At 51.5% G+C, this 21,833-nt stretch overlaps 1 protein-coding gene across 1 annotated transcript in view; it reads right to left on the reverse strand.

The window, feature by feature from the left end:
* Nucleotides 1-21,827, reverse strand: part of CD9 (CD9 molecule) — a 35,908-nt gene extending 14,081 nt beyond the window's left edge. Inside the window, exon 1 of the mRNA XM_010844982.1 lies at nt 21,628-21,827. Coding sequence (XP_010843284.1) covers nt 21,628-21,693 — 66 coding nt within the window. The 5' untranslated portion in view covers nt 21,694-21,827. The remainder of the gene's footprint in view (nt 1-21,627) is intronic.
* Between the last annotated feature and the right edge of the window lie 6 nt (nt 21,828-21,833).

Consider the following 21,833-nt stretch of genomic DNA (forward strand, 5'->3'; position numbering starts at 1 on the left):
GTCTACAGCTCTGGCGGTGTTCTAGCTTTGACTTGAGTGGTGGTGGTCCAGATATTCACCTCACAATTACTCTTTACTCTGTTTTCTGCACTCTTCTGTACATATACCATACAATAAAAAAAAGAAAGAAAAAAAAAAATCACCCAAAGAGCAGGCACATCCCTGGCTCTTCAGGCCGCTATGACTCCTGAGCCATGTTGCCCAGTGAAGCCTCCCCCATATCTGGTCCCTCCCTGTTCACACAGGGAAGCCTTACAACCTGACCCACCCAACTCTAGGTTTCGCTGGACACATCATTATGAGTGATCCTTATAAACATTAGACAAGAAGCCTTCAAGGGATTGTTCGATCCTACAATTTAGTGAAAAGCTCCCTGCAGTAGGAAATGGCAACCCACTCAGGTATTCTTGCCTGGAAAATTCCATGGGCAGAGGAGCCCGGTGGGCTACAGTCCATGGGGTCACAAAGAGTTGGACATGACTAAGCATGCGCATGCCCATTTCAGAGGGGGGCAAGTTGAGATACTAGACTTGAAAGGGCAGATTTCCCCGATAAGGAAAGCCTGAGGCATCAATCCTGGCCTCAGGCACTGCGGTGCCAGGAGGAGGCTCCCTGCCCAGCCCCCCAGCCGACTGAGCTCCCCTCCCCACTGCTGGCCTGTACCAGGGCTTGCCTGGGTGACTCACAGGCTGTGGGTGGTGGCCGGCTGGATGAGGGTGTGTGGGCTTGGGGCCAACACCCAGCCCCAGGTTTTACTGGCCCACCCTCTTCAACAGAGACAGGCGCCCTGTGTCAGAGCCCTACTCAGGGAGCTGGGTTCTCTGCTCCAGGGGCCAGGACAGCCTGTGGTGTAGACAGGCTTCTTCTTCTCTCTCTCTCTGCTTCTCTCCTTTTCAACATGACTTGGCAGCATTTGAGTATGCTCAGTGGAGCATGGAGATGGCTACAGTGGGAGGGGTGACCCAAGACTTCAGACTGCAGTAGAAACAAAACCTTGTCTATACCCACAGCGGTGTCCACAGTGAGGGTCTGGAATTCCTTAAAATTCTATCTCTTTGGTTTTCCCATCTGGCAAACAGGAGTAGTGAGTCCAGATCCTGTGACTCAGTCTGGGTTCTCCCAACTCTCAGGATTGCCCAGAACAGGGGTCAAAATAGAAAATGTCCACGTACCGGGGACTAAGGCCCAAGTCCCTGGCCTACCTATTTAGGGATCTTGGAGTTACAAGAAAGAAGGTAAGACTTCCCCTTCTCCACTCCCAACACAAGGAGGTCCAATCAGGCCCCTGGAAAATGGAAGGCCACTGGCTTCTTTTGGGATGTGAAAGCATTAACCTGAAAAGCCTGGAGGCTGGAGCTCTGAGCACACTTGCAGGTAGTCCTAGACAGTGGTTAGCGCTGAGAACAAACCCTGGCCTCCGTATCTCCTCTTGCCCTTATCCTGGCAGGGATGTTGCTGAGAACACCTGGGCCTGAGAGGCCTGTCCTTTCCTATCCTTTCTGCTCTAGGTTGCCTGCTCTTATCCAAGAATTATCCAACAGTCATTCTTCCTGTGGATAAATTTACTCATCCATCCCTTATTCTGCTGGGGAAATTCTTAAATGAGTCAGCACACACACACACAAAATAAAAACAATCCCATTTGAAAGAACTAAGCTACAAAAGACGGTGATGACTACACTCTGCCCAGAAGCTTCACAGGGCAGGAGCTGGGTCTCTTGGGGAATGATTCCACGCATGGGTAATGACACACAAATGAAACTCCCATTCTGTAATTTCAAGGACACATGCACAGGTGGCAAGATGAGAACTGGACCCAGAAGGTCCAACCTGGCCAAGGACAAGGCCAGACACAGGAGACAGTCCGGGGTCCTGCCGTATCTGGACCCTACCCCAAACCTAACATCAGGAGGGAGGAAAAGAGACTGGTTCTACAGAAGTGGAAAAAGCAGTAATAGATCTCCGTTTCTGATGCCTAAAAACTAACCATTAGCAAGGAAGAAGGCTCAGCCTCCCAGGAGGCAAGGAGGTCAGGGGCAGGACTGAGAGGCTCAGTTCCCACTCTCTTTTTTATGGCTGAGTAATATTCCATTGTATATATGTTCACCCAAATCACAGACAAATGAGCCCTGCTGTCTGCTTTGACTGAATTGCTGAGCTAACTGGTTTGAGGGGATGCTGCCAACGACCGCTTTGTTTTCTGTAGTCCTGTTGGAGAAACAGCTTGAACTGGCTAGAGGTCACAGGGCCATCCATGATGGGCTTCCCTGGTGGCTCAGATGGTAAAGAATCCGGCTGCAATGTTGGAGATCTGGGTTTGATCCCTGGGTTGGGAAGATTTCCTGGCAATCCACTCCACTATTCTTGCCTGGAGAATCTCCATAGAGGAGCCTGGCAGGCTACAGTCCATGGGGTCACAAAGAGTCGGACATGACTGAGGGACTAAGGACGGCACAGGGCCATGATCCCACTTAATAGTAGCCTCCCTGGGTGTACAGATAGTGCTATCTGGAGAGCTCAGAGCACGTCTCAAGAGGGCCCACTTTCTGCTGTGCACAGAGGGTTCCCTAGCCCCCTACCTGGCTTTCACCCCTAGCTATCTGAGTCCTGGGAGAAACCAAACGGGAATGACCAGCAAGAACCAAAAAGAGGTTTACCGTTTAAAAAAGTGTCACCCCAAGGTTCATAGCAGCACTATTTACAATAGCCAAGATAACCTACGTGTCCAGCAACAGATGAATGGATAAAGAAGATGTGGTACACATATACAATGGAATATTATTCAGGCACAAAAAAGAATGAAACAATACTATTTGCAGCAACATGGATGGATCTAGAAATTATTAAGCTAGGTAAGTAAGTCAGAAAGAGAAAGAAACACCACATGATGTCACGTATATGTACAATCTAAAAAAATGATACAAATTGGGAGTTTGGGATTAACATTTACACAGTACTATATATAAAATATATAAACAACAGACCTTACTGAATAGCACAGGGAACTATATTCAATATCCTGTAATAAACCATAATGGAAAAGAATATGAAAAAGAATAGGTATATATCCGTATCACCGAGTCCCTTTGCTATACACCAGAAACTGACACAGCATTGCAAATCAACAACACTTCAGTTAAAAGGGTGTCAGCCAGTTATGGAAGGACTCCATAAAATTAGGACACAGGGGTCTGAGGTGGGGGTGGGGCAAGAAATCGACGGTTTCCTCCTGGGTTAACGCACAGCACATGGCAGGAATGTCGACCACGCCGACGCTACGGCTGCAGTCTTGCCTCTCCCCGTCATGGAAGGACTCGAGCGCATGGATGCTGGATGCTGACAATTCCCTGCTCACAGCGTCTTGGAAAGAGAGCAGCAGCCTGCCTGCCATCACCAACCTGTCTGGTGGGGACGGAAGTAGAAAGTACAGGCCTTCCACTCCCAGCCCCAGGCTCCAGTCACCTCTAACAAAAGCCCATGGGACAGATTCTCCCTTTAGGCCAGAAACAGTCATACACATTTGATAGACTGGGGCAAGAGTACAATTTTTCCCATCATTTTACTGGAGATTTCTTTATTTCTTCAAGAATGTTCACTTTCTTCTTAGAGGATGGGCCAGGAGAGAAACACTGGACAAACCTAACAAAATACTTGACCAGAACGTCTCAAAACCGTCAGGGTCATGAAGAAGGAGGACAATGAGAGCAGACAGACACTGTCACAGACCAGAGGAGACAGGGGAGACTGTACACCCGCCACCTGGTATCTCGGGTGGGATCCTGGAACAGAGAGGTGACAGGACTGGAAAAACAGGTGGAATCTGAGGAAGTCTCGCTTAATTAAGGGTACTATAGCAATGCTGGCTTCAGTGCTGTGACAATTGTACCTTGGAATATGCACTGTGAACGAGAAAGAAGATGGGCGTGGTGGGGAGTACAGGGAACTTTCTGTAATATCTTTGCAACTTTTCTGTAGATCTAAAGCTGTTGTAAAATCGTGTGTGTATGTGTGTGTGTGTGTGTGTGTATGGTAGGGCCTCTCTTTCAAAACTTCCTGTCTCCTTCAAGAACCTGCTCCATTAATCCACCCCTTTCCTGCCTCTGCTGCCTGTCTCAGCCGCTGTTTTACTTTCTGCCAACACACAGAGGAAGGTTTGTCTGTCCCAAAAAAACCCATCAGAAAACAAGCCCTCTCTTCCTCCAACTGCATTGCTCCTCCCGGCTGCTCTGTGCTTTAACTCCAGAGTTTGTAGCTAAACCATCTCCGAGTCCTCACTCAATTAGGAGTCCCTGTAAGGTCCCCTGCCGTCCTCTGACCCCTGTCCTTCACGCAGGATGGTGGCTGTTGAAAGGATCAGACGGCTTGGGTCACCACCAAGTGTGAAGGCTTCTACTCCGTCCTCACACTTTTTGATCTCTGAGCAGTGACATTGTGGAACCCTGCCGCTGCCTCCTCTTCTGTTCCTTAGATGGAATCGCTCCAGCAAGCCCTTCCTCCTGGACAGCTGCCCTGGCCATCCAGGCCGGCTGCTTCCCCACCAGGATGTCCACCCCAGGAAATGTGACCCCTACTCCACACTGGTCTCCCCAGCATCCTCGCCCCCTCCCTTTCTGTCCACACTTTCCTGGAGGGCGGGGTGACTTAAGTCATTTGAGTAGCTCCCCTGCCCCATCCACACTTGGGACCAAAGCAGTCCTTGGTAAATCATTATTCAGTGAGTGAAGGCTGAGCACCAAAGAATTGATGCTTTCAAACTGTGGTGATAGAGAAGCCTCTTGAGAGTCCCTTGGACAGCAAAGAGATCAAACCAGTCAGTCCTAAAGGAAATCAACCTTGAATACTCATTGGAAGGACTGATGCTGAAGCTGAAGCTCCAATACTTTGGCCGCTTGATGCCAAGAGCCAACTCACTGGAAAAGACCCTGATGCTGGAAAAGCTTGAAGGAAGGAGGAGAAGGGGGTGACAGAGGATGAGATGGTTGGATGGCATCATTGACTCAATGGACATGAGTTTGAGCAAACTTCAGGAGATAGTGAAGGACAGGGAAGCCTGGTGTGCTGCAGTTCATGGGGACCCAAAGAGGTGGACATGACTTAGTGACTGAACAACAGGTGAAGGACGACTTCAATAAAAGAGAAGAGAATCTCTGGGACTTCCTTGGTGGTCCAGTGGCTAGGACTCCGTGTTCACAATGCAGGGGCCCGGGGTTCAATCCCTGGTCAGGGGACTAGATCCCACATACCACAACTAAGATCAGAGATCTTGTGTGCTGCGAATAAGACCTGGCCTGGCTAAATAAATAAACAGAAGAAGAAATGAACAAATAAATATTAGAGAGAATCTCTGAGGCCCACCAGAACTTCCTCTCCTGGGTTCTCTTCCCTTGGACAAGCCTCCTTTCCCACTGGCTTGTCATCTGGATTCATTTCCCAACGTCTCACAAGAGTCAGAAACTACAAACAACTACTTGCCCAGAATAAACACCGAGAAAGAGTCATAAGGGTATACAATGAGATTTAGGAGCATATCCACATCAGGTCTTTTGGAAAATGAGAGTGTTTATGAAAAGGCCATGCCCTGCTGTCCTCAGCATCCAGGGAGGTCCAGCTAGACACTCCGATCCTTGCAGAGCACACAGGTGCCCCAGTCTCTGGGGTGTGTGCCAGCTCTCCCCCCAGAGACATGAAAGCTGCACCCCACCCCAGGCCCAGGCCCAGGCCCTCGGCGATCGTTGAAAGCACCAGGCATCCAAGATGCCACGCGGCAATGGGGATCTCAGCGAGTCACCCCCAAAGGGACAGTGCTGGGCCCCCAAATCTCCAGTTCCACGCGGGGAACTGAAAACAAATCCCAACGCGGTGTTGCTCAGAGGCTCGTGGCTGCCCTGGACCCGCTGCCAAGTCTGCAAGACTGCTTGCTTCCAGCCAGAGCCTGAGGAGGGGTGGGCGATCAGGGGCCCAACCCACCAAAAGGAACACCTGAAGTCTGAGAGATGGGATGTGAGGAGGAGGAGAAGAGGAGCTGGCTGACTGAAGAGGAGGTTTCTTATGTGCGTATGTGCGTGCACGTGCGTACAAGCGTGTACGCGGCCTCGCGCCCCAGCCCTCAGGTAGAAGGAACCATGTCTCCCCCTGGGACAACCCCGCACTCCGGCCAACATACTGGGTGGGGTCAGCTCCACCCTCTCTCCACATGGTCCCCTCTGTTTTCTGTAATATGAGCTGGCCAGTCCACATTTTTTAAAAAAATTACTTTGGCTGCACCGGGTCTTAAGCTGCGGCACGAGGGCCCTTCGATCTTTTCTTTGCGGCATGCAGGATCTTTAGTTGTGGCCCGAGGAATCTAGTTCCCTGACCAGGGATGGTACCTGGTCTTCCACTGCCTTGGGAGTGCAAGATCTTAGCCACTGGACCACCAGGGAAGCCCCTGGTCACATGTTTCTTTTTTAAAGGGCAAATACTCATGACTTTCTCCACCCAGCAGTCTGAGCCCGGGGGCTGCAGGGCAGATCATTCTTCATGAGCCAGATCTCTGGGCCGACCACAGACGGCAGGGGTCCCACCTGCCACCCTGGGAACGGCTGGAGGCGACAGTGGTGACAGGAGCAGGTGGGGGAGAAGGCAGGGCTTTCTTTCCTTCATCCCACCGTCCTATGAAGCCCTGGCCATCCGGTGACTTCGGTGAGCCTGTGGTCCCTAAGGGATGCGGCACACCTTTCAGTGAGGGGACAGGTAGTGGGACAGAAAAGGGCAAGAGCAGGGGCCCTGGCTCTGTCCCTGTCACTTGCAGGCCACTGCCAGCCACGGGGCGATGTTAGAGTCACCTGGTGGAACTCTAAGCAAGCTCCTGGCGCAGCTCCACCGGGGGCGTCTGGGTGCTGCCAGGAGAAGGCACACCTCTGCTGAGAAGGGTGCCTGCGTGACGGCGTGGCCTCGGGGTCTGATCCTGGCGCTGCCTCCAAGGAGCTGTGTGACATTCAGCACTTTCCTTAGCGTCTCTGAACCTCAGAGCTCCCATGTGTAAAAAAGGAGTTTGATACCTTCTTGCCTTTGACCCAGGTTGAAGGTGAAGATTAAATGCAGTGATGCATGTAAAACACTCTGAAAACTGAGTTCTAGCTAGCCAGAGTCTGTGGGGAGAACAATGACAACAGCAATAATAAATGTCCATCGACAGAAGAATGGATAAAGATGTAGTGCCTATACACAATGGAATATTACTCAGTCATTAAAAGGATGAAATGCCATTTGCAACATGCCGCAACATGGACGGACCTAGAGACTGTCATACTGAGTGGAGTAAGTCAGACAGAGAAGGAGAAGTACCATGCGACATCCCTTCTGTATGGAGTTTCAAAAGAAATCATACAAATGATTACAGAACAGACTCACAGACTTAGATAATAAACTTATGGTTGCTGGAGTTGGGGGAAGGATGGGGAGAAGGGACAGTTAGGGAGTTTGGGATGGACATGTACACACTGCTTATTTAAAATGCATCACCAGCAAGGACCTACTGAATAGCACAGGGAACTCTGCCCAAAGTTATGTGGCAGCCTGGATGGGATGGGAGTTTGGGAGAGAATGGATGCATGTATATGTATGGCTGAGTTCTTTGGCTATTCACCTGAAACTATCCCAACACTGCTAATTGGCTATACCCCAATACAAAATAAGGAGTTTTTCTTTTTTTAAATAAACCTTGAAAGTGACATGAAGCCAACAGTGGGGAAATGTACGACCTCAGCGATGTGTCCTTCCCTGATCTGAGAAGGTGGCGGGTGGGCATAGGGCAACAGGGGACAGAGGGGGTCTGTCTCCTGTGAGTCTGAGTGTGGTGGGTGGGGACATGCCTCCCAGAGCTCCACAGGGACCAGCTGGAATCGTGGAGAGAGGTGGGATGGGGAGGGTTAGGGAGACGGTTGGCTGACAGTGGAGGCCTTTGTCCTTCCTGGGATCCAGGCTGCTTCCGTGTGAGAGCGAAGTCACTCTGCAGAAGGCAGTTATTAAAGGGGCAGATCACAGAGAGAAAAGGGATTTGACCTCCTGACTTTCCTCCTTGGGTAAGATCTGTATCAGCCCTGGAATTTTTCTGTTAACTTACTGTGCTTGGGAGACCTTGGCATAGCTGCCTGAGGCGCCCAGGGAGCCACAGAGGCTAACAAGAGGATGCAAGTGGCCCCACCGCCCATGCCTGATGGAAGCCTTGGGAGTGCAGATAAGCGGCTCGGTGTTCATGAAGCCTTTAAAAACCAGTCGGGCCACCTAGGCCTGTGGGTGCCGGCCTCACCCATCTCCATGGCAACCCGGGCTCAGGGCGGCTTGCCAAGCCTCGATGGGCTGATTCACGGTCAGAAGCCTGGGCTGGGCGCTGCCGGCAGGAGCAAACAGCAGCTGGATCCCCACCTCCTCTCTCACCCTCTCCCGGTGCCCACTTCCCCCGAGCTGCTATCTCTGGAAGGACGAAGCCCTTTGGCAACAGCAGAGATCTTGGGGTCCTGCATTCTCCAGGGCTGCCAGACAAGATAACAAGAACAGAAACCAAGTTCCACCCTGATTAAAAAAAAAAAAAAAAAAAAGCACAAACTGCTATTAACTTGCTTTCTGCAACATTCAAAAGTAAACTGTTAGTTATGGTAGAATGGAAAGAGGCCAACCAGGGCCTATTACCAACTTTAGTTTTATTAGAGATGATGGAAAAGCCCCAGAGACCACAGTCCTGGGGAATGACCGATCCCTACTTTCTCCTTCCTCGTGCGTATGATCATTCCAGGGGCCATTTTGTTCACTTGGGGCTTCTGCTGAGCTGCGGATCTACAGAAACCAGTACCCTCAAAGGCCACTGGGAGACTTCTTTCCAGGCCAGCAGTTCTCAATGTGTGGCCCCCAATCAGCTATAGGGACAACAGCATCACCTGGGAACTCGTTGGATATGCAAACTTGCTGTACCCACCCTGGACTTACTTGATTAGAAACCCAAGTAAGCTGGGCTTCCCCGATGGCTCAAGTGGTAGACAGTCCACCTGCAATGCAGGAGATGCAGGTTCAATCCCCGAGTTGGAAAGATCCCCTGGAGAAGGGAACGGCAACCTACCCCAGTATTCTTGCCTGGAGAATTCCATGGACAGAGGAGCCTGGCGGGCTACAGTCCACAGTCCATGGAGTTGCAAAGTCAACACGACTGAGCGACTGTGCTCAACTAAGGTGAAACCCAGAAAACTGTGCTGTTTTTTGGCCACACCATGTGGCATGTGGGATCTTAGTTCCCAGCAGTGGAAGCACAGTCTTAACCACTGGACCACTAGGGAAGTTCCAGCAAGCTAAGTTTTAACAAGCACCCCCAGATGATTCTGCTGCGCACTCGAGTTTGAGAACCACTGCTCTGAGACTTTCATTTAAACACTGAACAACTGGAGGACATGGTAAAGCTCGCTGGGGTGGGGGGGCTTCTGAACCCAGAGACCAGCTTTTGAAATGCCAGTGCCAAAAGGCACAAAGTCACAGAATCGGGGCCTGAGCCTCCCCTGGGTGCACAGGTACACAGCTGGCACTGGAAAGCCAGGGGTCCCGAGCCCGAGGATCACCTTGGCGGCCACACGGTGACAGGTAAGGGGGCGGATGTAGGACAGGTAGGCAGGAAGGAAGAGGTAAGAAAGATAGATACTGGCTGGACAACACTCTCTTGAACCCACTGAGCAGGGAAGAAGCCATAGTAAATGCTCAAGTCCGAACCTGCATTTGGCTTCCCCACATGCCTCCACCCACAGACTCACCCAGTGAACCCTCCTCCCTGAGAGGCCAAAACAACCTGGGTAGCCTTGGCAGAAACATCCCTAATGTCTGCAGCCTGCGATCTCCCTAGGACAGGCTGTGCTGTGTATGGAAGGGGTTGTTGTTTGTTGTTTAGCTGGCGACCCCATGGACTGTAGCCCGCCAGGCTCCTCTGTCCATAGAATTCTCCAAGAATACTGGACTGGGTTGACATTCCTTTCTCCAGGGGATCTTCCCGACCCAGGGATTGAACCCACGGCGGATTCTTCACCACTGGGCCACCAGGGAAGCCTATATGGAAGTGAACTCTTCCTCAGATTTTTCTCCAGGACAGATTTCACAAGAGGGGCCCCTGACAACCAGGCCTCCTGATGTGCCCCCAATTGGTACCTCCCTCCCTCACCTTTCCCAAACTGGGGAAATCTCTGAAATGCGCATTTTGTAGTCAGATGGAAAGATAATTTCTCTATTTCACCTTCTGAAAGGGATGAAGCCTATGGTAACATTTCAGCTCTGAGCAATGCCCTGGGATGCAGGTTGGCAGAACTGAAGGAATAAGACGCTGTTGAACGTGAAAGCTCAGGGCAGCCTCAACCTCTGAAAACTTCTAAGGAGAGGCAGCTTAGGTAACAGCAACTACAGAGGGCTGCAGAAGCTGAGCTCTGGCTAAGATGTCACAATAGGAGTTTTACATTAAATATCCTGTTACTGCTCTCAGTGACCTTGAATTATTGTAGGAAGGTTGCCACATTACCTTCATTCCCCACCTAAGGGAAGTGAGACCTAAGTAGAGTCACTCACTGACTGTCCCTCCCCTCAGGAATCTGCATTTCTAACAAGTTATTTCCTCCCTTCCCCCAATAATCTCCTGGGTCACAAAAGCTCCCTGCGGCTCAGCTCTGTGTTGCTCTTTTACACAATGTGGCACCTTGAGGTGCTGTCAACAGCAACAAAACCAAAATCCAAGTATCCCCTGCTCTGCTTCCCCCAAGCCAGGACCTGGGGAGACAGACTTCTGCTTCCTGTGGCCAAGTGTGTGTGTGTGTGTGCACGTGCTCAGCCGTGTCTGGCTCTTGGTGACCCCATGGACTGCAGAGCATCAGGCTCCTCTGTCCATGGGATTTACCAGGCAAGCATACTGGAGTGGGGTGCATTTCCTCCTCCAGATGATCTTCCTGACCCAGGGATTGAAACTGGGAAGCCCTTCTTATGGCCATTTCGTGCCCTTAACATGCTTCCCTGACGGCTGAGATGGTAAAGAATTTGCTAGCAATGCAGGAGACTCAGGTTTGATCCCTGGGTCAGGAAGATCCCCTGGAGAATGGAATGGCAACCCATTCCAGTATTCTTGCCTGGAGAATCCCATGAACAGAGGAACCTGGCGGGCCACAGTCCATGGGGTCACAAAGAGTCAGACATGACTTAATAACTAACACACACACTGAGAAGATCATGGCACCTACCCCACCACCTAGATAATTCAACTTTAAAAACAAAAAATCGAAATTAAAATGTAAGTCTAAAGTAACCTTCCCCAGGGTTCCTGAGCACAGGCTCAGCCTGCCTGTGGACCCTTGGCCTCCCTTTCCTGGGATGTTAAAACACCTGAGGGCCTCCTGGGTGGAGGAGGGGAGGTGGCTTAATACCTTCAGCCCGTGGCTGCCACTGTCCTGCTCTGCAGGTCTCTTCTGGGCCAACTGTGTTTAGATTGCTAACAGGAGAACAGTCCCTGGAGGCGCACAGTGAGTGGATTTCTAGGGAAGAAGGGGAACAATGGGAGACTAGAGTCCTACAGTTGGGTCCTGCTGTTCTGGGTCAGGAAGATCCCCTGGAGATCCTGGAGAAGGAAATGAATATCTACTCCAGTGTTCTTGCCTGGAGAAGCCCATGGACAGAGGAGCCTGGCGGGCTACAGTCCATGGAGTCGCAAAGAATCGGACTGAGCGACTGAGCACGCATGCACACCCTTCTGAACCTGAGGGTGTGGGTGGGACGGCCTTATACCCTTCGAGGTAGTTCCCATCATCCCAGCCTGAGATGAGGAAACAGGCTCAGAGTGGTACAGTAACTTGCCCACCATCACAGAGCAGACATGCAGTGCCTTGGCGGACAGCTCTCTCCCTGTCGTATGCACAGCATGTGCCAGGCACAGATCAGCTACTTGACTGCCTGTCTCATCCTTGGTGGAACAGCGGGAGCTTGGTCCCCTCTCTGGGGTGTGGTGGAGAATGAAGGACCTATAAAAGTTTTTTCTTAGCACATATTTATGGGAATTCGGCAGTGACTATGTCTGAACAAGTTCGAGACTTGAGAAATCCTCCCCCTTCTGAGGACCGAGCCAGCACTTTTAAAAAACCAGAGCCCTGGGATTTTCCTGGTGGTCCAGTGGCTAAGACTCCATGCTCCCACTGCAGGGGGCCCAGGTTCGATCCCTGGTCAGGGAACTAGCTCCCACATGCTGCAAGTAAGAGTTCACAGGTCAAAGTAAAAGATCTCATGTGCCACAGTTAAAACCTGGTGCAGCCATATAAATGAAAAGGACAGCAACAACAGAAAATCAGAGCCCTTATTCTGTCTAAGAGGAGAAAAGTTTCAGTTCCTACGAGGTGCTGGTGTTAAGTGGTTTAGGGCTGAGGGAATGGGAGGGAGGCCTCTGCCCAAGGTAACTTCCCCTTCTAAGCAAGAAATCTCATTTCAAGTTTCCACTGCCTGTTCGCCAGACTTGTAGCAGATGTCAGCCAGCACATAAATCCATTTTCTGCTGAAAGCAGGCATTCTGATCTTAACCAAAATCATCTGATGTGGGAGATTGTTTTGGGGCTGTTTGGCTTTAAATTCCAAAATACCATTGTGTTTTCCATTGCATATGCCTCACTAAGATGCCTGGTGATCACACACACACACACACATTCTTGCTGACATACTTTAGCCACGCGGACTAGGTTCTCATTTCATCTGTAGAACCAGTTACCACTTGCTTGCACAACCCTGAGTGGTGGGAGACGTGCCTGTCCTATTCCCTAAAATGATGTCCCCTTCATTTTAGTCCCAACAATCAGACAACAAGCTGTCTGCTGTCTGCCATGTTCCTAGTCCCACCCGAAGCACTTCACCTGAATCATTACACTTTCTCAATGAACTCCCCAGGTAGGTAATATAAACTTCCAGTTTTCAGATGAGAAACTTCAGGCACAGAAATTTAGTAGCTTGTTTTGGGATCGCACAGGTATCAGAGTTACAATGTGGACCCTGTACAGTCTGACTACACAGCCTAAATTCTCATGTTGCTAAGTCTTGTTGATCTGTTTGGTTAATTTCAGGGCCAGAAATTTTCAGTTTTGTCTTTTCTCCTTCCTAGTCACGTCTGATTCTATTTCAAAAGTGGCATCGTCTCACCGTAAAGGCCCCAAGAGAGATCCTGTGTATGAACAGAGTGTCTACCTTCTCAAGACAGGAAGGGATCTGCCACCCCACCTGGCCTGTAGGTGCCATGGGAGCCTGGCCTCTCTCCAGGGCAGCTGCCTGATGGATGGAGGCTTGATTCCTCTTCCTGACCTCTGGCAGGAAAACTCTGTCCACGCTCTTGCTGAACTGGCCAGAAACCGAGTGTGGACCCAGCCCTGCTCTGGGAAACAGATTCTCCAGAGTAACCTAGTACATTTCCTTCTTGTCCTAGCTTTGCTGTCCACCGTTGCAAGCCTGGCAGGCAGACACTGCTGTAGCTGCCCACCGTCCTTACACCCTTACAGGCATGGCCCCACGGTGGGACCCAGAGCCTCTGCCCTTCCCCCACAGCCCATCCTGCCAGCCGATGCCTGTGTTACAGCCCTGGGCATGGGACCCCAGAAGCACCTGTGACATGAGGGTCATGTCACAGCTCCCTATCCTAAGGGTTCCTCTCCAGCACTGGAAGAGCATCTAAATGCCTTGTTGAAATGAGTTTTCTGGTCTCTTAAGGGTTACCTGTCTCAGGGAATCAGGGCTATAATGTTATTGAAGTGGGGGAAAATAGGCTGGTAGAAAGGAGGCTTTAAAAAGTTTGAGCACCAATAGTAAAACAGGATGAAATCCACAGCCCCACATCAGAAGAAAGAAGGCACTTATAGTGTATCAGGGTGAGCAGGAGGAAGAGACTTAGGGGGAGTTTCCTGTCCGTGGAGGGCACATTCTGCTGGGGTGGCTTCCCACCCATCAGCGGGAGACATGGATGTGAGGAGTGCAAGCAAACAGGCACATTGTGATTGTTCATCTAGAAGGGAAGAGTTGTTCTCGACTGGGACCTGTAAATAACTACATCTTAGTCTTTTCAGGCTTTTATAACAAAGTACCGTGGACCTGTGGAAAAGTCCAAGATCAAGGCACCGTCCTCATGAGCTCATCACCCCAAAGGCCATGCCTCCAAATATCACTGCATTAGACTTTAGGATTTAACATAGGAATATGAAGAGACATAGTCTATAGCAAACTATCTTTTTAAACAAATGCTTTGGCTGTGCCCCCATGGCATGTGGAATCTTTGTTCCCCAACCTGGGATCAAACCCATACCCCCCGCAGTGGAAGTGAGGAGTCTTAACCACTGGACAGCCGGAGAAGTCTCTATGGCAAACTATCTCTTAAAAACACCAAACCTCCCAAAGAAGACATCCTGATGGCCAACAGGCACATGAGAAGATGCTCATAGTCACTAATTGTTGCTGCTGCTGCTGCTAAGTCACTTCAGTCGTGTCAGACTCTGTGCGACCCCATAGACGGCAGCCCACCAGGATTCCCCGTCCCTGGGATTCGCCAGGCAAGAACACTGGAGTGGGTTGCCATTTCCTTCTCCAATGCATGAAAGTGAGGTCGCTCAGTCCTGCCCGAGTCTTAGCGACCCCATGGACTGCAGCCTACCAGGCTGCTCCGTCCATGGGATTTTCCAGGCAAGAGTACTGGAGTGGGGTGCCATCGCCTTCTCCACACTAATTGTTAGGGAAATGCAAATTAAAACCACAGTGAGATATATTACACCTGTCAGAAAGGCTATTATCCAAAGGTCAACAAGTAACAGGTGTTGACAAGGATGTGGAGAAAGGGATCCTTGTGCAGTCTTGGTGGGCATGTAAACTGGTGCAGCCAGTATTGAGGTTCCTCAGAAGATTAAAAATGGAAGTGGTCCAGCAATTTCACTTGCAGTTACAGATCCGAGGAATACGAAAACACTAATTTGAAAAGTTACATGCACCCTGATGTTCACTGCAGCACTATTTACTATTGTAAACAGCTAGTGCCAAGATGTGGTAACAATGTAAATGTAAATGGATAAAGAAGTGGTGTGTACACACACACACACACACACATACACACACACAACAGGATATTATTCAGCCATAAAGAAGACAGAAATTGTGCCATTTGTGACAACACGGATGGAAGTGGGAGATATTATGTTAGGTGCAATCTGAAAAACAACACAAATGAACAAACCAGACCCACAGACACAGAACAGATGGGTGGCCAGAGGGGAAGAAGGCTGGGGGATGGGACGTGAAACAGGCGCAGGAGATCCAGAGGTACAAAATCTTCAGTTATAAAATAAATAAGTCATTTGTTATTTGTGATGTACAGCATGGCAACTGTAGTCAGTGATACTGTTTTGCAAATTTGAAAATCGCTCTCATTTCAAGAAAAAGATACATGAACCCTGATGTTCACTGCAGCACTATTTACAATAGCCGAGGTATGGAAACATCGTAATTGTAAATGGATAAAATGATGTAGTATATATTCAAGAAACAAGAATGCTGTGACTTTGGTGACAGATGGTACCTAGACTTACTCTGGTGCTTTTTTCAGGGTATACAAATGTCAAATCATTATGATTTTGGAGGAAGGTCCTACTGATTTCATGGGATTTCCCGCCCCCAAAAATTCAGACTTGCCAGTCAAGGATGACAGCATGCAGTATTTAAAAACTATCCAGAAGTCAATGTTTTTTTGGTGGCGGGGAAGAATTACTGGATGGATGTAATTAAAATAAAATTATCTCATCTGGACACAGGATGTTGCTTTCCACAGCTGCCTGCCATCGTCTGACGGAAAACGAACATGTCCCTGGACCAGTGTTACTTTTTCCACGGAACGAAGCAGGCAAGTATCTGCAGTTAGACTTGGAAAACATAAATTCAAAAAAAAAAAAAAAAAAAGTATTGTTTAGCACTTTTGATCTCCTGAATTCCCTTGGTTGCAAAGGATGATCTCTGGGTGAACCTGGGTCCGACAGTCTCTTCCCCAGATTTTCAAGTCCCCAAATGATGAAATCAGTGCTCTTCTGTAGGTTAGAGGGAATGATGGTTTCTGCAAGACTGGTTGAAAAGACCTGTGATGGCTCCCAATAAAGTTCCCCTGATCCTACTCTGGGGGAGGTGGGAACACAGAATATAAACATGCAGCTTCGAGAAACTTTTCCACGCTCCTCTGTCCAGACTATCCGCCAAGGAGGCTACAGGACCACAGAAGCCATGGTGACCTCTGACTTCAGGTCCCTCATCTCACAGCCAGAGGTACCCAAGAAAGCCAATCAAGGCTTGGGTTCTTCAGTAGAAAAGGTGCTTGTGTTAAGTCCCAGGGGTATTAAGCCCGAGACTGTGCAACAGATCCCAAAAGGCGGGCCTCCTTGCAAAATGGAATTGAACAGGAAAACAAGACACATCAAACACGGACACACAGTTCTGTGTGTAAGAGGGAAGATTCGCCTTGGACACAAAAAGGAAAAGCGTGAGAACACTGATGGGTGAGGTCTAAAACCGCAGAAGGCTTCATTTAGCAGAGTAAGCATTCCGGTGAGGACAGCCCTCCGAAGGGCTGTTTATCAAAATGGTTCTGCACCAGCAGTGGTTTCGTTTGAGCACAAAGAGGAAGGTCTGGAATGGTGCTGTGGGCCATTTTGAAAAAAAAGAATAGAGTGTGTGTGCCTGTGTAGGAATCCCGCCTCTCGCCCCCAGGGCCCCCATCAGGAGTCAGACCTGTTGTTGATAACCACTGGAGGGCAAAGTGGAGGGGGTAAAAGCCATCAGGAGCCAGGCAGGGAGAAGTCCTATTTTCCTGAGCAGAGGCAGACACCTGGCCTCCCCTCCCCTCTCCCCTAACCTGCCAGGCTCTGTGCAAACGGAGCCCGGCAAGACTCCGGCTGTCCGGGTGCCAAAGGGTGGAAGCCATTTCATGCAGGAGCCCAGCGGCCTGCCGAGCCCAGCGCTGAGCAAACGGCCTCTGGGGGGAAGCCGCAGGTTAGGTGGGAGGGGCAGCAGCCAGCGCCACCCCTGCTGGTCCACCCCCCACCCAGACCCCGAATCCTGGCGCCTCTGCAGTTCGATTTCCAGAGGTGGGGCCACCCATGACATGGAGTCAGTGTCCTGAAGTGGGGATCGCAGAGGTGGGTGGAGGAACGAGGCTGGCGGTGACGCAGGAGGAGGAGGAGGAGGAGGAGGAGGAGGAGGAGGAGGAGGAGGAGAAGGAGAAGCCCGGAGTGTGTGGACGAGGGGTGTGCACCTGGCTACCTCTCTGGTTTCAACTTCCATACTTCTCAGGCAGTGGCTCCCACCCTCCCTACCTCCTTTCCCCTCAGGAATGATAAGAGCCACAGCTGGAAGCTTACTCTGCACCCAGGACTAAGCTCCTGGGCCAAGTGCATCACAAGCATGTGCTCCTGTAACCCATAGCCACCCTGGGGGGTGGGGGCAGGCGCCAGCTCCACGTGATGTTGGGGAAATCGAACCCAGAGCTGCTGGTGCTCTGACCACTGGGCAGCACTGCCATGAAATGCTCACCCAGGGGGAGACCTCACCCAGGAGGAGTGGAGGCAACTCCAGGGTTAACAGGAAAGAGAGGCAAGACTCAGGTCCCAGAAATAAAGGTCAAATGAAGCCACTCTCTGAGCCAAGCCTGGGTACCCACTATACACTTCCATTTCCGGACTCCTATTTTGGGTTGTGTGGGAATGTCCTTCGCTGTAGGTCACGGGGGTGGGGTTGGTTTCTTAGGCTGACCTTTTGGGACCATTTGCTCCCACTCACTGGTCTTACAGATGAGGAAGCTGAGCTATGGAGTTCAAAAGTGACCTGCTTGGTTACTGTATAGCGCAGGTAACTATAGTCACTATCTTCTAATAACCTATAATGGAAAATTACTTCAAAAATAATAAATGTGTATGTGTATAACTGAATCATCTTGCTGCGTGCCTGAAGCATTGTAAGTCAACTATATTTCAATACAATGTATATATTAAGAAGAAAAAAAGTAACCTGCTCGGGACTTCGCTAGTGGTCCAGTGGTTAATTTAAGACTGTGCTCCCAATGCAGGGGGCATGGGTTTGGGCCCTTGTCAAGGAACTAGATTCCACATGCCGCAGCTAAATAAAACACACACACACACACACACACACACACACACACACACGTGACATGCTCAAAGTGGGCTGAGGGCAGAGCTGACCTAGGTCCCTGAACTCTGGTTTCCACGGAGCCTGTCTTAGGCCCAGAAGATACTGTTTCTCGAGAAAGAGAAATTCCCTGCTCTTCCCATCAGTGAGGGAGGGGTCAGGGATGAGGTGGGGGGACATAGTGAGCAAAGGGCGGAGGGAGGTGAAGGTAGAATGGGAAGGCCTGCCCTGCCCCGGCTCTGTTCCCCCACTAAACAGCTGAGGCTGCCACTCTGGCATCACAACAGGTTTCCCCTCTCAATCTTCTCTGGAGGGCGGGTGGGCAAGCAGGTCAAAGGAAACCCAGAAACAACTGAAACGGAACTGGGAAGTAAGAGTCCTGGGGCCACTGGAAGGACAGAATGACCGCTGACTTGGCTGCAGGCACCAGGGGCCTTACTTCTGGGGGTGGAGGGCAGGTGGTGCAGGCTGTGCTGTCACCGAGGGGCCCTCAGGAATGAGAATGGGGGCCAGGGAAGAGGTACACCCTTCCTCCTTGATTGCCCCTGCCACTGAGGTGGGCCTCTCCTCTCTGGATCCCTGCTGGACCACCCCTCTCAGCATCCCCTGGCCATGAGGTATGGGTGACTCCTACCCTCCCAACTCCTGCTCTTCAAGGCCCATATCAGGTCCCAAACACTGAATTTATAAATTCTGAGTCTCAAGAGAGAAAGGGAAGTGACGACATCATAACGATCTAAGCAAGCAGTTCCCTCAGGTCACAGTTTCCCTTAAAAATCATTTTTTGAGGGCTTGTTGCCACCCTCCTATCATTCTTATCCAGCTGGTATGGTGGCTAGCGGTGACATAAAGTGCACTGGGCACACTACAGCCCACAGACCTGTTTTCAAACTTACCTCTGATGCTCTCCAGCCACCTGACCCTGGCCAAGTTACGGAACCTCTAACCTCTCTGGGGACTGGTTTCCTGGTCATTGATAAAAATGGGGATAATGCTTTCTGCTCTGACCATATTGTGGGACTTGGAAAAGTACTTTGCAGGCTGTACCATGCTGCACAAGAGATCACAGTGTTCCTTTACTCTATCACCTCCTAGGAGATGAGGGCTTCATCTCTATAGGGACCTTAATACAGGAGTACTGAACAAATGGGCTTCCCTGGTGACTCAGTGGTAAAGAATCCTCCTGCCAATGCAGGAGATGTGGGTTTAATCACTGGGTCGGGAAGATCCCCTAGAGAAGGAAATGGCAATCCACTCTAGTATTCTTGTTGGGGAAATCCCACGGACAGAGGAGCCTGGTAGGCTACAGTCCATGGGGTAACAAAAGAGCTGGACACAACTTAGCGACGAAACAACAACGACAACTTAACAATAGTTGATTCAGATTCTTGTAGCTACTGCTTACCCCCCACACCACCTGTTACCAGGTCCCCTTGTTGGTTTTGTGATAGAGACGGAAGAGGACAGGACCCAAAGGATCTAGGGGCCGAGGTATTGGCTTGGTTCCTGTGACGCTGATCGGATCAGCCCAGTTCCGGTTCCCACTTCTTTACTGTGAAGAAGTTGGACAGGATGACCTCGAAAGTCATTTCCAATTCTACACCCAACCGGTCCCAGAATGAGTCATCTCTGTTTCAGATGACACTGCCCATCAGCAGCACTGAGCCCAGGTGGGGGCAGCCCTGGACATGGGTGGGGTGGCAGACTGGAGGCTGCCGGAGAGGTCTTGGAGTCTCCCACCAGGCTCTGCCGGGCTCCTCTGTCCATGGCATTCTCTAGGCAAGAATACTGGAGTGGCTTGCCATGCCCTCCTCCTCCAGGGGATCTTCCCGACCCAGGGATCGAACCCCTGTCTCTTGCATCTCCTGGACTGGCAGGTGGGTTTCTTTACCACTAGCGCCACCTGGGAAGCCAAGGAGTCACCAGGGGACTAGCAGGGGAGAGAAGGTGCTAGAGGAAAACTCCTTAAATGACTAGGGTGGGGCAAGGCGGGGCTAGCCCGCCTTCCACATTCTTTTCTGGTGCCTCTGTTGGGGTGAGGAGGAAGCCAGGCTGGCAGCCAGCTGGCTGGCTGCTGGGACTAGTGGGAACAGCAGGAGGGTCTCCCTAGAGCAGGCCCTGGGCTGGGCAGGGCGCATCTATGCTCCACCTTCACTAGGGCAGGTGTTTGGTGTGATGACTTGAGCAAGGGCAGGTCCGTCTCATATCCCGTCAGCTCCAGGGAGAGGAGTAAATCTTGGGAGACTTTTCCCTGGGGTTCATGGGGAAACAGATCCGAGAGAATAAGTACAGTTTTGTTACAAGCCTCCTGTGGCATGCCCCTGCTTCTACAGCCATCTCTCTCTGGAGAGTGGCACAGGATCTGCCTTTCCAAATGCCTTCCTGATGGCAAAGGGGCAAACATCGTCCACCTGTGAGCGGGGGAAGTGGCCCTGAAATTAGGACACCAAGTCCCCTACCCCTTGCCTCGGTGTCTGGGTGGCCCCTTAATCCCCCTAGGGAGGGCTCCGAGGGGCCTCTCCCCTTCCCCGCTGCCCGCCTCAGGCTGCCGTAGGCTGAGAGGCTGCCAGTGGCCGGCAGCGGGAGTCTTGGAACTCCCAGGCCTGCGTCCTCCCCAGGTGACAGTCCGCTCCCGGTGGCCCCACCCGGCTTCTGGGTGGGCTGGCGAGGGAGGAGGTAGGGCAGCCACCTGATCCCTCCCGGAAATGGAGAAACACGGGACTCATCCCACACGGGCGCCGATAAGCATCGGCCCCAACTCTCCCCAACAGTCCCGGAGTTCTCTCCAGTCCAGATACTTATCGCCCTTTGGGGAAAAAGAAAATCAAGACAAGCTAGTCTTTCAGGTAGTTTTGAGGGAGCTCGGACTTTCTCACGCCGGGTCAGAATCTGTCTGAGAGCTCGGGGGTGCAGGAGGGACCCCGACTTTCATTCACGAATGGGGTCCCGGGACGCCGACACCCGCGGTCGGGGCGTCCCTTCCCCTCCCGTGCAAACGTGCCAACAGCTCTTGGCTGAGCGCCCCCGGAGAGACATTAGTCCCTTTTCGCGTCCGCATCCTTCCCCTCCTCGCGGCCCCGGATCGCACAGTCCGCCACAGCCCCCCACGATTAGGGCCTTAAGTCCCCAGCAGAGGGGTGCTCTGATTCTTCCTCTTGCACTCGGAGGGGCTCGGGGTGGGAGCAGACACAACTCCACCCGCAGGTCATCAGGGCCGCGCGTCAGCCGCCCGCCTCGCTTCGGACGCGCCCCGGACCAACCCGTCCGCCCCGCCCGTCTCGGCTCGGGCCGAGGAGTTAGTTGGAGGCCGCAGCGCCGTCTTCTCCCCGCCAGGAGTCTTCCCCGCACAGGCTGGGCGGGTGCCCTGCAACCCCGATCGCGGACTGAGTGCGCCGGGCGGACAGGTGGCCCCCGAGAGGCGCGCGCGGCAGTCGCACTCACCCAGAAGATGAAGTTAAATCCGAAGAGCAGGTATTTGATGCACTTGGTGCCTCCTTTGACCGGCATGATGCGAGCTAGAGTGGTCTGGGTTGGACTGATGTGAAACGGGGCCGCGTGAGGCCGGGACGGGTGGGACCAGGCTGTGGACTGATGTACGCGCGGCTGCCGCTGGCCTCGGGGCTGCACTTTTAAAAAGTGCCACTCCT

The sequence above is a fragment of the Bison bison genome, unplaced genomic scaffold, assembly GCF_000754665.1.
Source record: "Bison bison bison isolate TAMUID 2011002044 unplaced genomic scaffold, Bison_UMD1.0 scf7180017864213, whole genome shotgun sequence".
NCBI lineage: Eukaryota > Metazoa > Chordata > Mammalia > Artiodactyla > Bovidae > Bison > Bison bison.